This window comes from Rhinoderma darwinii, chromosome 6 (genome assembly GCF_050947455.1).
Source record: "Rhinoderma darwinii isolate aRhiDar2 chromosome 6, aRhiDar2.hap1, whole genome shotgun sequence".
NCBI lineage: Eukaryota > Metazoa > Chordata > Amphibia > Anura > Rhinodermatidae > Rhinoderma > Rhinoderma darwinii.
Window position 1 is genome coordinate 137,089,848 of NC_134692.1, and position 13,044 is coordinate 137,102,891.

Sequence of the window (13,044 nt, forward strand, 5' to 3'; positions counted from 1 at the left end):
TGTCCGTCTGCACCCACCACTAGAGGGAGCTCAGAGGATTACTGCATACTGTTTATACAGTGAACTCAACACAGTATGCAGTAAATTACTTAGCGGACCCCTGGTGGTGGCAGTCAGAATTTAACTTTATGGCTCTGTGGATTGAAGGCAATATTTAGAGCTCTGTAATAGAAAAACGTTGCCTCGATCGCTATAAAGATATATTAATAATCAGCACAAAATTTTTGACCTAAAAAAACATGGAGTTAAAAGATGTACATTCACTTTAAAATAGATTATATGAACTTCTCTACTGCCTTGAAATATCCTAAGAAGAAATGATAGAATTAATTTGACAGCTTTGAGAATTGCAGCGAATGGGATTATTTCGCATATCGAAGAATCAATAGAAAAAAAAATAAAAAAATACAAAACACAATTTTTATTTTTTTTTATTTTTAAATATTTATTCATCTTTAACTCATTGACCATTTTTCTTTCATCTTTCTTTCATCTTTCTTTCAGGCCAAAAGTATAATTGGAAAATATATTAGTTCAGGGAATCCATTAACCGACTCTGCAATAAATGTCATTGGGAGCAAATATATCTGTCTTCTAAACAGCGCTCAACTGGACCTCATCACCTCCAGTGCTATAAGGTGAGTGCTCCTCAAACACTAAGCTACACATTTCCATACAATGCATCCCTAATGAACACACCCTGCCGCCAATGTCTCCCACAGCGACGCCAAAGCTCTGGACGTATCCGCCTGCAGCCAAACGGTGAAGGATTCTCTGTATGTCAAAGCAAAGGCGTCCTACCAGGGAGAGATTAACCAGTTATCTGCCTACTTCAACCTCATAAAGCCATATCTGGGTGAGTAACGATCAGTGCAAGCAATAAAGTGTTACAAGTACAATACGCCGGGCGTTATACAATCAATATAATTCCTGGTGCCAACTACAGGTGGAGCGCCAGTTGCAAACCTGAAGTCCCTGGCAGCAAATAGTCCCAACATGGACATAGGAACCTTTGTGAAATTGAATCCATCCGCTGTGTTGGTGAGTCTGAATTTTTTTTTTGCCCCTTCTGAATCCTGCCAGGTGGTGGCGCTGTGGGCACTGGGGAATTACCCCTGCTTCCAAACATGCGCTCCCATAGCAGCTGCGTGGTCGGCCTCTCATCAATCATTTCTGGAAATCCAGTATATGTGAAACCTAGATGGCTGAATAGAATATGAAAAGATGTAGGAGGGAAACTCAGGCTGCTCTTTAGGTTAGTGGTTAGTCATCTGTTTCCATATAAATTGAATGCCCACCCTGGAACGAAATTCTGTGCAAATGAATTTCATAATATATCTCCATCACGGTCGGAGATCCGTTTTCTGGATACAAAGTCCCAGATCCCCTGCATAGACAAATGATAAAATTCTGTCTTCCTGCAGCCACCACTAGAGGGAGCTTAGGAGCCGATTATACTGTATGAGGCCGTCATAACCTTGTGTCATTTGTCCCCCAGAGCCTCACAGTCAGCGATGTGAAGGGTTTACTTGGCAATAATACGGCAGACCTGAAGACCCAGGAAAGCAACAGCGTCATCAGCAACTGGATCAAAATACAAAAACAGGCTGATCTGGACACCCTGGGCCTGGACATCCAGGGAGGGATACGAGATTACAGCACATCCAGTCCTCTTGGTAAGATCTTCATGGTTTCTTAGAGTTATAACTATTATATAATGACAATAAGGAGACATATATATACACATACCCACAAAGGCAATGAAAATTAAAGGGGTCCCCCAGTTCTAAAATGCAAGACCCTAAATAGTGAGGGTGGGTGAAACGAAAAACAGCAGCATGAATACCACTTGCAATCTGGCTTATTACTTGCCAATAGCCCCATTTTTTTGCAGGACCGCCATGTAAAATTAACCTTAAAAAGGGTGTGGCTTATGCAAATTTGCATTAAAGTGATATCCCTGACAGTTTTTGGGGCATTACAGGGCAGGATGGGTGCGGGGCTTATATATTATATGGCTTCTATAGTAAAGATTGTTGAAGGCTCTTCCTTGGAGTCCCCACTGTCCTGCTTACTATGGTCATCTCCAGTTAACACTGCATTGGCTTGACTGGTATTTAAGGACAACCCAGCTGACACAGATAGTATAGATCCTCCAGAAAAGCCTACTGCTATTTTTCCAGGGGATACTGGCCCATCTGGCAAACACCCCAGAAGTCAGATTGCCAGGTTAGGCCTGATGGGCTTTGTACTAAGATTCAGAATTCACGATATTGGCTGCCGCAGATGTCTGGCTGGCTGAGGCTTTCTAAAGCAAAATCAGCTGTTTGCAAGGGTTGTTGGGGGGCTGGACCCACGTCGATCAACTGATCGTCACTCCACCTCCCATATAAAAGGGGTTGCCTGTGTAAAGTTGCCTTTAAGTAAAGTAAAAACATCTGAGACTGCAATGGGACAGAAAAAAAACCTCTTACCTTATAACAGTGCCCGCAACATGTGGCTCTCCAGCTGTTGGAAATATACAATTCCCATCAGGCCCCCACACTTGGGGGGGTTGTAGTTTTGCAAAAGGGTTTGGGACACTGCCTTATGGGATAAGAACACATATATATCCATTATTCCAGATTGTAATGTGTTGTTCTTACCCCCATAAAGGCTCATCGGCTTCTACTCTCACTCACAGCCTCTCAATCCTATTGGCTGTTTTTGGAATATTTTACCTGATGTAGAAAACTATTTCGTAATCGAGGACTCGAAGTCAAGACTCCAAGAATTCTTCATCACTGCTCTTTTAGTTAATGTACCGACACGGGTCACTGACGTCCATGCTTTACATTATTGGCCATTTATTTGAACAGCTGGTGTGTAATGCTATTTTTCACCTGTAGTGGCCGCTGCAGGGGGAATTGTATGGCTAGACATGTGTGGCTCTCCTCAGCTCTGGAACTTGTTGGTTCTCTAGCTAAACCTTTAATAAAAAATCTGATTAATACTGCAGTCTGAGAGGGCATAACATGGTGTAACTGCTGCCAGGCTGCTATTACCCTTCTCTACTGGCAGCACAGGGACTATGAGCATGGCATGAACTGTGGGCAAAGAAGCTACAAGGAGCCTCAGCAGTCTCTCTCTTACTGATCTATTAATCAGATTTTTTGTAAAAAATTATTTAAAGGTAAAGAATTTATTTCATTGTAGGCCTCATGTATACTTCTATATCATGACACCTTTACGTGTGGTGTGTAATCTGATCAAGTTGTGTGAAATTATAAAAAAAAAAACGGCTAATTTCTAGTTTTATTCATAAGCATTTCAGACAGGAAGTAAGCTGTGGGCAGGAAAACTGCTTCCCCTTCAGTCTCCATAAATAAATGCTTCACATAAAGTCACTTGTCTATTTGGTTTAACTGGATTTAGGCCCTGTTCACACAGCGTATACTTGACGCGTATTTTGACGCGTTTTACGCGCTGAAATACGCGTTAAAAATGCTTGATTAAGCTTCCTAGTGACATCAATGGGAAAGCGCATAGTAGATACAACGCACTTTGTAACGCACGCATATTTAAATTATGCGTCGCGTAAAAAAAAAGTGTCAGGTCAATTCTTTGAAAGTGCAACGAAAACGCGCCAAATGTTCCCATAGTCAATGAAAGTGCTAATTAGACCCCGTTGACATGGCGTGTATTTGGCACATATTTTGACATGCTTTACGTGCCGAAATACGTATCACAAGCTTTGTTTAAGCTTCCCATTCAAATCAATGAATTCAATCAACCTATTAGTTCATACAACGCGGTTTTTTTATGCGAGCGTATTTAGAACAGGTGTTGTGTAAAAAAAAAAAAAAAAGCGTCAGGTGAATTCTTCATCGCGCCAAATGTTCCCGTAGTCAATGGGAGTCCTAATTATGCGCCTAAAAAATCACACAGAAAGCACGCACAAAACTACCCAAAAAACGCATCAAAAACCACACGGAAACCGTCTGTTTTTCAAAAAGCGCTTTACAAAAACGCTAGCGTATTTGACTCATTCACACGTTGTATTTTTTGAGCCTCGTGTGAACATGCCCTTACTGGACATAAGAGTAGTCATGGCATAACTATGGCCTGTAAGGAAGTTTTGTATCACATTCGTAGGCTACATTCACACGAGCTTGACCGATTTTTCGCACGGAAAAAAAAAAAAGAGAGTAAATCTTTCCGTGTGCGTTGCGTTTTTGCATCAGTGTGCTTTGCGAGTGGCAAGTGGTTTTTATACGCACTCGCAAGCACGGATGTTGTCCGTGTGCTGTCCGTAGTTTTCATGCACCCATTAACTTCAATGGGCGACTAGGTCTCTCCCCTATGCTTTACACTGAAGCTGGTTTAGATTAGCTGTTAGCTCACCAAGAAGTCAATTCACGGAGAGTTTATTTCCAATAGTGAGAATGCTACGAGAAGGGCTTGAGAATTATTATCCAACGTGTCTGATTCAATAGGCGATCATGTAATACATGGCTGAGTCCACCAGAGGGTGCTCTTTGCAGCGTATTTCCAAACGAAATAAATAAAGGGATGTGCTGAGCAGTGGAACCCCTTCTTTGATGCCCATATGAGGTAACGGGACAAAAAATAAATAAAAATAACAAACAAGGATCTGGTTAATGAATAAGATTTATTCATATTCCCTGTATTTGTTTCTTACACATTTAATATTTTGCATAGAAACAAAGCAAATCACATGAAATAATACAAGTAAAAAACAATAAAATAGCAGCAACATGGAAAATAAATACAATAAAAATAATTGTGAATAAATACAAATTTACTCCGTTTACAAAAAATATTCACATCTGGCACTTCTTCCCCCATCTCTGAAGTTCTCTGTGACTACCATCTACCAGAATTTAAAGGTACTGTTCATTTTGGACAAACACCGCTTTCCATATGCCCTACTAGAGCAAATAAGAAAGAGGTCTTCCTCTAGAAATATATTTTTACTGCCTAACATGAAGCAACCTTACAAATCGTCTTCAATAAAAATCTAATATTGTTTATACAGCTCCTATACAAACCTATGTGTCTCCATGGTAACAGACTACAAACAAACCCTGTGTAGTCTGATCCTGCAGTCACATTACCATTCACCTGTTCCCTAGTTCACGCTAACCGACCGAATCTAAGAAGCAGGGGAGTGGGAAGGTAGCGTGACTGAAAGATCAGGCTACACAGCTCCTATGCAAACCTATGTTTCCATGGTAACAGACTACAAACAAAATGTGTGTAGTCTGAATCTTTTAGTCACATTTCTTACACACTTATCTGCTTCTTACATTCGGTGGATTAGCACGAAGTAGGGAACAGATGAATGGTAATATCACTGCAGGATCAGACTACACTGGGTTTGTTTGTAGTCTGTTACCGTGGAGACACATAGGTCTGCATTGGAGCTAGAGATTTTTAATTGAAACTATTTCCAAAATGTTAAAATATTTTACATTCATTAGAACAAGAACATTGGTTGAAAAGTTGGACATAGCCTAAGGGTCAAGAGTCGTGATATATCTGCACAGTGGAGACGTTCTCCAGGAGTTTAGGGAATAAGAGACAGGAAGTCCTCACACATTATAATATATAGGTGTCCCCAAGTTCTGGATTATCAGACCTTCATAGAAAAATATATAAAATGGTTCTGTGAGTAGACAGTCCAAAATAAAACGTTAACTGCATGAGAGGAGGTTCATGTGAAAGTCAAAGTTACCATGCAGCAGTGCGCCGGATTATCAGACTTTCTGAATTATCAGATTCTGGATTAAAGGAAATTCACTCTCAGAGCGATCAGAGTCTATGTCTCCTGTGCAGTTTGGAAAAGGAAAGATGAATTCTGATCGGTGGCCATGGGCAACAACATCAAAGTTTCTCAAAGAAAGTTCTGAAACAAAAGACTCTATGACACGGTAATCTCCAACCTGTGGCTCTTTAGCTGCTGCGATACTACAACTCCCAGCATGCTCCAACAGCCTGCGACTTCCTCTGGGAAAGATGGATCACAACCAATATGGCCGCCATTACGGCTCCCTCAAGGGTTGTCACCCAGCTTTCCTAGAAGACTGAATAACAAATCTAACTAGAAGCATTTGTACCATTATAAGAAGTCTGGGAAAGCCGGGTGACAACTTTACCATATTGACTATCACCCAGCTTTCCTGAAAATAAATAAATAAATAGAATGCTTAAAGGAATACTCCAGGCAAAACTGATACACTGTGTTATGCATATTGCAGGGTCTGAGGGGGGCGGAGAATGACACAGAAATTCTCTCTTTGGTGTTTTTTTTAAATCCCATCGCCGAAGCCCCCCCCCCATAATGCAGCATCTCTATATAGCGGAGGTTATTTTTCCAGCTCGGTCATATCACTGACCTGGATTTGGTGAAGGGGCTGCAAAATGGGGCTATAGGGGTCCCTACATTTAAGGTCACTATGACGCTCCAGCACCTGGTTGCGTTTTAGCATGAACATTTTGCCCCTATAGAAGGTTAAAATTGGAGAGCTCAAAATAAGAATGCCACAGAACGGGCGGCTTAGCTATCCAGGGGTGTGGGAATGCCGGGTGACAACCACCGTAGTGTCAGACATATTGATTTCCAGAAACATCGGTGACAACTATTATGATCGGCATCACACATCCTGCAGGGATGGTCATCCAGCTTTCCCAATTTCCTGAACTACCTAATTAAGCAACCATATAGATAAATAAGACAGGTTTGCTACTCCAGATTCTAGAAAAGCTGGGTGACCACTGACAACTTTTATGGAAGTTCTCCAACTACAAAGTGGCTGAATAGAATTTTTACCCGACCGAAGGACCTCTATTTACTGGTAAGACCCGTTTCACATTCTCCATCACACGGTCCCCATAGTCCTCCTGTAAATCACAGACGAGTGTGAATGATAAAAATGCAGTTGCCTTCGTTGACAACTTTTTTCCCACACAGTAATAAATGCCTTAAAATACACAAGCAGTTATAGATGCCATCTTGCTGGTGAACTGCTGTGACAGATAAGATGCTTTGGAAGCAGTGCATTGTGGTCCTAGGAGCGGTGATAAGATTGTACTAAAAACTATTGCTAAAATTTTACTGGCTGAATATCCCACCCCGGGCAAGATGACGGGCGCAGGGCACTAATCTGGGGATAAACCCTACAGTAATGCAGTACCAGGGACGTTATTCCCCGGACCACTCTGATAACCATTGATCACACACAGCCCGCTCCTGCTCCGTCTCCATCTTGCGCTCTGGTGGTTTTTGCTCCTTTTCCTTGCTCTTCAGGTCTTTGCTATCCGACACCAGCCCCTTGCTGACAATTTCAATCATGGCTTCATTCAGGTGGCAAATGGTATCTGTGGGCACCCAACCGGGATCCAAGTCTGGCTGGAAAGGGTCAGGAGCTGTGACTTCGATGAGCTCTGGGTCAGTGGAGATGCGCAGGTAGTAGGCGTGGAGCATCATTCTATAGGGGTCTGTGTCCGTCTTAAAGCTATAAGTAAAATCACCCACAATAGGGTACCCCAGAGCGCTGCAGTGGACTCTGAGCTGGTGGGTCCGACCTGTAATACAAGGATATGGTAAATAGAAGGAAAATTGGGGTTATACTGCTGGAATTACACTGGGATGGCCATAGACCGACAGGCGGCTACATATCCCACCAAAGACAGGTGAGCCTTCATTTAACCCTTTCACTGCCAGGGACTTCGGGGCAACTTTTACATACACAAATGAAAACCTAAAATCAGAAAATAATTATTGTGTTAAAAAAAATGCCATTTTGCCCCCGTACCCATACATTTCCTAAAAGAAGATACAGTGAAGGAAATAAGTATTTGATCCCTTGCTGATTTTGTAAGTTTGCCCACTGTCAAAGTCATGAACAGTCTAGAATTTTTAGGCTAGGTTAATTTTACCAGTGAGAGATAGATTATATAAAAAAAAAACAGAAAATCACATTGTCAAAATGATATATATTTATTTGCATTGTGCACAGAGAAATAAGTATGTGACCCCCTACCAACCATTAAGAGTTCAGTCTCCTCCAGACCAGTTACACGCTCCAAATCAACTTGGTGCCTGCATTAAAGACAGCTCTTACATGGTCACCTGTATAAAAGACTCCTGTCCACAGACTCAATGATCAGTCTGACTCTAACCTCTACAACATGGGCAAGACCAAAGAGCTTCCTAAGGATGTCAGGGACAAGATCATAGACCTGCACAAGGCTGGAATGGGCTACAAAACCATAAGTAAGACGCTGGGTGAGAAGGAGACAACTGTTGGTGCAATAGTAAGAAAATGGAAGACATACAAAATGACTGTCAATCGACATCGATCTGGGGCTCCATGCAAAATCTCACCTCGTGGGGTATCCTTGATCCTGAGGAAGGTGAGAGCTCAGCCGAAAACTACACGGGGGGAACTTGTTAATGATCTCAAGGCAGCTGGGACCACAGTCACCAAGAAAACCATTGGTAACACATTACGCCGTAATGGATTAAAATCCTGCAGTGCCCACAAGATCCTCCTGCTCAAGAAGGCACATGTACAGGCCCGTCTGAAGTTTACAAATGAACATCTGGATGATTCTGAGAGTGATTGGGAGAAGGTGCTGTGGTCAGATGAGACTAGAATTGAGCTCTTTGGCATTAACTCAACTCGCCGTGTTTGGAGGAAGAGAAATGCTGCCTATGACCCAAAGAACACCGTCCCCACTGTCAAGCATGGAGGTGGAAACATTATGTTTTGGGGGTGTTTCTCTGCTAAGGGCACAGGACTACTTCACCGCATCAATGGGAGAATGGATGGAGCCATGTACCGTCAAATCCTGGGTGACAACCTCCTTCCCTCCACCAGGACATTAAAAATGGCTCGTGGCTGGGTCTTCCAGCACGACAATGACCCGAAACATACAGCCAAGGCAACAAAGGAGTGGCTCAAAAATAAGCACATTCAGGTCATGGAGTGGCCTAGCCAGTCTCCAGACCTTAATCCCATCGAAAACTTATGGAGGGAGCTGAAGACCCGAGTTGCCAAGCGACAGCCTCGAAATCTTAATGATTTACAGATGTTCTGCAAAGAGGAGTGGGCCAAAATTCCATCTAACATGTGTGCAAACCTCATCATCAACTACAAAAAACGTCTGACTGCTGTGCTTGCCAACAAGGGTTTTGCCACCAAGTATTAAGTCTTGTTTGCCAAGGGATCAAATACTTATTTCTCTGTGCACAATGCAAATAAATATATATAATTTTGACAATGTGATTTTCTGTTTTTTTTATATAATCTATCTCTCACTGGTAAAATTAACCTAGCCTAAAAATTCTAGACTGTTCATGTCTTTGACAGTGGGCAAACTTACAAAATCAGCAAGGGATCAAATACTTATTTCCTTCACTGTACCTGGCAGGCCTTTACACTACTGGGCGCCTTCATGCAACTTTGCATCAAAAAATCTTACCCAAGCAGAACCGGAGACGCACAAAACACTTCCTAAAAATAAAAGTCCAAGCTGTCCATACACGTCACGTGTGTCTATGTCTACATATACACATCTTCACATGATCACCGGAACGGACTCAACGCGATCCTGGTGCCAGTAAACATCCGAGTCATGGAGTCCACAAATGGTGAGATTAGATGTGCACTGAGGCCTCGTGCACACGACCGTAGCGTATTATTTACTGTCCGCATATACAGATCCGTAGTCATCCGCATATTTGGCACGCTGTCCACAAATACGGCCCATAATGCATCCATATTTAGGGATGCGCAAAAGAAAGGGAGGCGGCAAATGATGTCACCAACAAGTCCCAACCCCTTGAAAAGGTCACATGATCGCTCAGGCGCCATTTTCTAGGGGAATCCCCTGCCGTCGCATAGCAACGCTTCTGCAATTATGGACGACTACAGATGCACAGAAATAGGACATGTTCTATATTTTGCGGATCATTTCTACGGCCCGGACACAGATCTGTAGATATATAGAAAGGTGTCCGTGGCCTATAGAAATTAACGGGTCCTCAGATTATCCGTAATTACGGATAATAACTACGGTCCTGTGCATGGGGCCTCACTACTTTAGTAGGAAAAAAAGAAGACCCCCAGCACATATCCTCCCTGATCGTAAGAAGCGGGGAGAGGGGGTGTGATCACATGTACCGCCATGTGGTTACTGGAGGATGTACAGGGACAGAGATCACAAGAACAGGCTGTGATGGTTCTTCCTGCTCTCACTTGCAGCTTCCCCTCCCACCTCCTCCCTACACAGACACAGAACCAGGAACCATGTTCATATGGCCTATTTTTAGCTGTTTTTCGGGCCGTAAACCCCCCCGTAAAATGGCTGAAAATACGGGGGGCCTGAACGCCTCCAAACGTCTGCCCATTGATTTCAAAAGGAAAAATTGCGTTCCGTTCCCACGGGGCGTTTTTTACGCGGCCGTTTTTAAAAACGCCTTGTAAATAAGAAGTGCATGTTACTTCTTGAGCCGTTTTTCATTGACTCTATAGAAAAACAGCCGTAAAAAAAAAGTTGCTTAAAAAACGGCTGAAAATCAGGCTCCGTATTTTACAGCCGTATTTTGGTAAGCGTGCGAACAAACCCTAACTACAAAACAATAGATTGCATTCTACTGCACACCAAACAGAAATAAGATGGCGTTGAGGTGGAGTGTCCCTTTAACAAGATACAGAATGACTACACTCTTACTACCTACCAGTCAGAGGCTGTAATAAGACTTTTGTGACCGGGTCTCCTTTGTATAATCCACGCTGCAGAACGAGGAGGTCAGTCTGACACGGCTTCAGGTTTTCACATCCTGGAGGGACATTAATAAAAGTCACAAAGTGGCCACAAATCGAAAAATGAAAATCAGCAGCCGATATAGTCATGGGTCCTCATATCACGGCATCCAAGGGTCTCTACAGACCTGATATAGAAGGGGGCGCTCTAGTAATCGGTATAGAAGACAGTGGAGGAAGTGTCCGAAGATGGAAGAGAGTAGGACTGCACGATCAGACTACATAGGGTTTGTTTGTAGTCTGTTACCATAGAAACATATGGGTTTGCATAAGTGCTGTATACACAAAACGGGAGACTTTTCATCAAAACCTATAGTAGCATCATTTTTGATGCATTGAGCAATGATTGTGAAGGTAGACCTTGCCTTTCAGGAGCTAATTTTGGATCTTAAAGGGAACCTGCCACAAGCTCATACCGTCTGACGGGCAGAATAAACGTAACGACTGTTTCCCTTTAAGTCCACACAAATTGTTATTCATCCCAAATGCTTATTTCCGGGCATACTAACATACACCCTAATATCAGGAAATATGAGCAGGCAGCTACATGACTCTCTCTAGGACCCAGGACTGCCTATCCATCAAGCAACCCCTGGTTAATGATGTCACTAGGGTTTCTCCAGTGATGTCATATTGACAGCTGCGTTTTCCATGACACCTGACCTTCCCGGTACACGAGTGGACACGATTAAACTTTATTGACACGGTTATGGACAATCCCTTTAAATCTGTGTGTTGTTCTGTCCTCACCTTCCGTCCCTTCTACACACATCATGTGCGTCAGTCCGTCCTGCGTGTTCTTGCCTATGGCCAGCGTGACGGTCATGCGGCTCTCTGCGACTACGCCCCTGACCTGTACAGAGGAGGCAGTGTAAGCGGGTGTGAATACATATGCAATAGACAAGGCTGTGAGGAGACTGCATAGTTACCAGGGCCAGGTACGCCTTAGTGACGGTGCGTTCTTTAAAGCACTTGTATGCCCGCCCTGCTGCTTCCTTGTTGAGGGCGACACAAAGAGCCCCGCTGGTTGAAAAGTCAAGTTGATGGCAGAACCTGAGAAAAAAATGGTTTAATGTCATCTGTTTCTGGGAAAGCTGGGTTACAATCTTTATAGGAGAATTAACAGGGACTTTGTTATGGGTTTTGTGTAGGGAGAGCTCTGTACCAGAGTCCCTGATCTCATTATCTGCTACACGCGGGATTATAACTCACCGAAACCCGTAGTAGGTGTCGGGATCGGCGAGCTCGGGGAAGCGGTGCTTGAGTTGTCTCTGTACCGTCAGCTTCTCATACCACATCTTACTGTCTATACGAATGTCCCAGTGCTTGTTCACCACCAAGAAGTCCGGGCTCTGGTACAGCAGGCACAGCTTCTCTATATTGCCCGGCTCCATGGAGATGTATGTACCGACTGCCGGAGACTATAGGAGGGAAAACAGACATAAGGGGATGTGTCATACGAGTATAGAGGATATACGTATAAAGCATGTACACCTATATATACACTAACACTTATATATAGCCTATACACCCATATACATGCACACACACATTTATATATACAGCCTAAACACCTATATACACACACACACACACACACACACACACACACATACCTATATACACAGCATGTGCACCTGTATACACATACATTACATATAGCTTGAACTACATACACACACTAGCCTACACAGCTCTATACAGATATACATAATATAAACCTGTCCATTATATACAAATACATTCCATACACACCTGTCCACTTTACATACAAACACTATATATTCTATATATATACACACACACATTACACACTATATACTACAAACATACATACTCTATACTGTACATGCACACACCTTTCATATTATACATTACAGCCACACCACAAACATACTATATACTGTACATTACATATACATCACACACTGTACACACATTACATATACATAAACACATACTGTACATGCACACACATTACATACTATATTGTACATACACACACTGTATATTGCACATTACACACATACTATATAACACACACACACACACACACACACACACACACACACACACACACACACACACACACACACACACACACACACACACTTCCTACCCTCCTCCAGTGTTTACGCTCTGTATCCTGACCACACTGCGCTCTACACCACGCTGGCCGCGTTCTAACCAATCCCAGTGCTGCTGTCACCTT

General features: G+C 42.9%; 2 protein-coding genes across 2 annotated transcripts in view; one reads left to right on the plus strand and one right to left on the minus strand.

The window, feature by feature from the left end:
- LOC142656665 (uncharacterized) overlaps positions 1 to 3,355 on the plus strand; it is a 32,705-nt gene extending 29,350 nt beyond the window's left edge. The window contains exons 30-34 of the mRNA XM_075831590.1: positions 505 to 638; positions 723 to 856; positions 947 to 1,041; positions 1,499 to 1,676; positions 2,656 to 3,355. Of these exons, the coding sequence (XP_075687705.1) occupies positions 505 to 638; positions 723 to 856; positions 947 to 1,041; positions 1,499 to 1,676; positions 2,656 to 2,729 (615 nt within the window). The 3' untranslated portion in view covers positions 2,730 to 3,355. The remainder of the gene's footprint in view (positions 1 to 504; positions 639 to 722; positions 857 to 946; positions 1,042 to 1,498; positions 1,677 to 2,655) is intronic.
- Positions 3,356 to 4,632: 1,277 nt separating this feature from the next.
- RPUSD1 (RNA pseudouridine synthase domain containing 1) lies at positions 4,633 to 13,000 on the minus strand. The gene is made up of 6 exons (XM_075830587.1): positions 12,952 to 13,000; positions 12,045 to 12,253; positions 11,762 to 11,885; positions 11,583 to 11,685; positions 10,748 to 10,849; positions 4,633 to 7,587 (listed from the first exon to the last, which is right to left on the minus strand). The coding sequence occupies exons 2-6, from the start codon at positions 12,224 to 12,226 to the stop codon at positions 7,205 to 7,207; spliced, it is 894 nt and encodes a 297-aa protein (XP_075686702.1). The 5' UTR covers positions 12,227 to 12,253; positions 12,952 to 13,000; the 3' UTR covers positions 4,633 to 7,204.
- Positions 13,001 to 13,044: the final 44 nt, after the last annotated feature.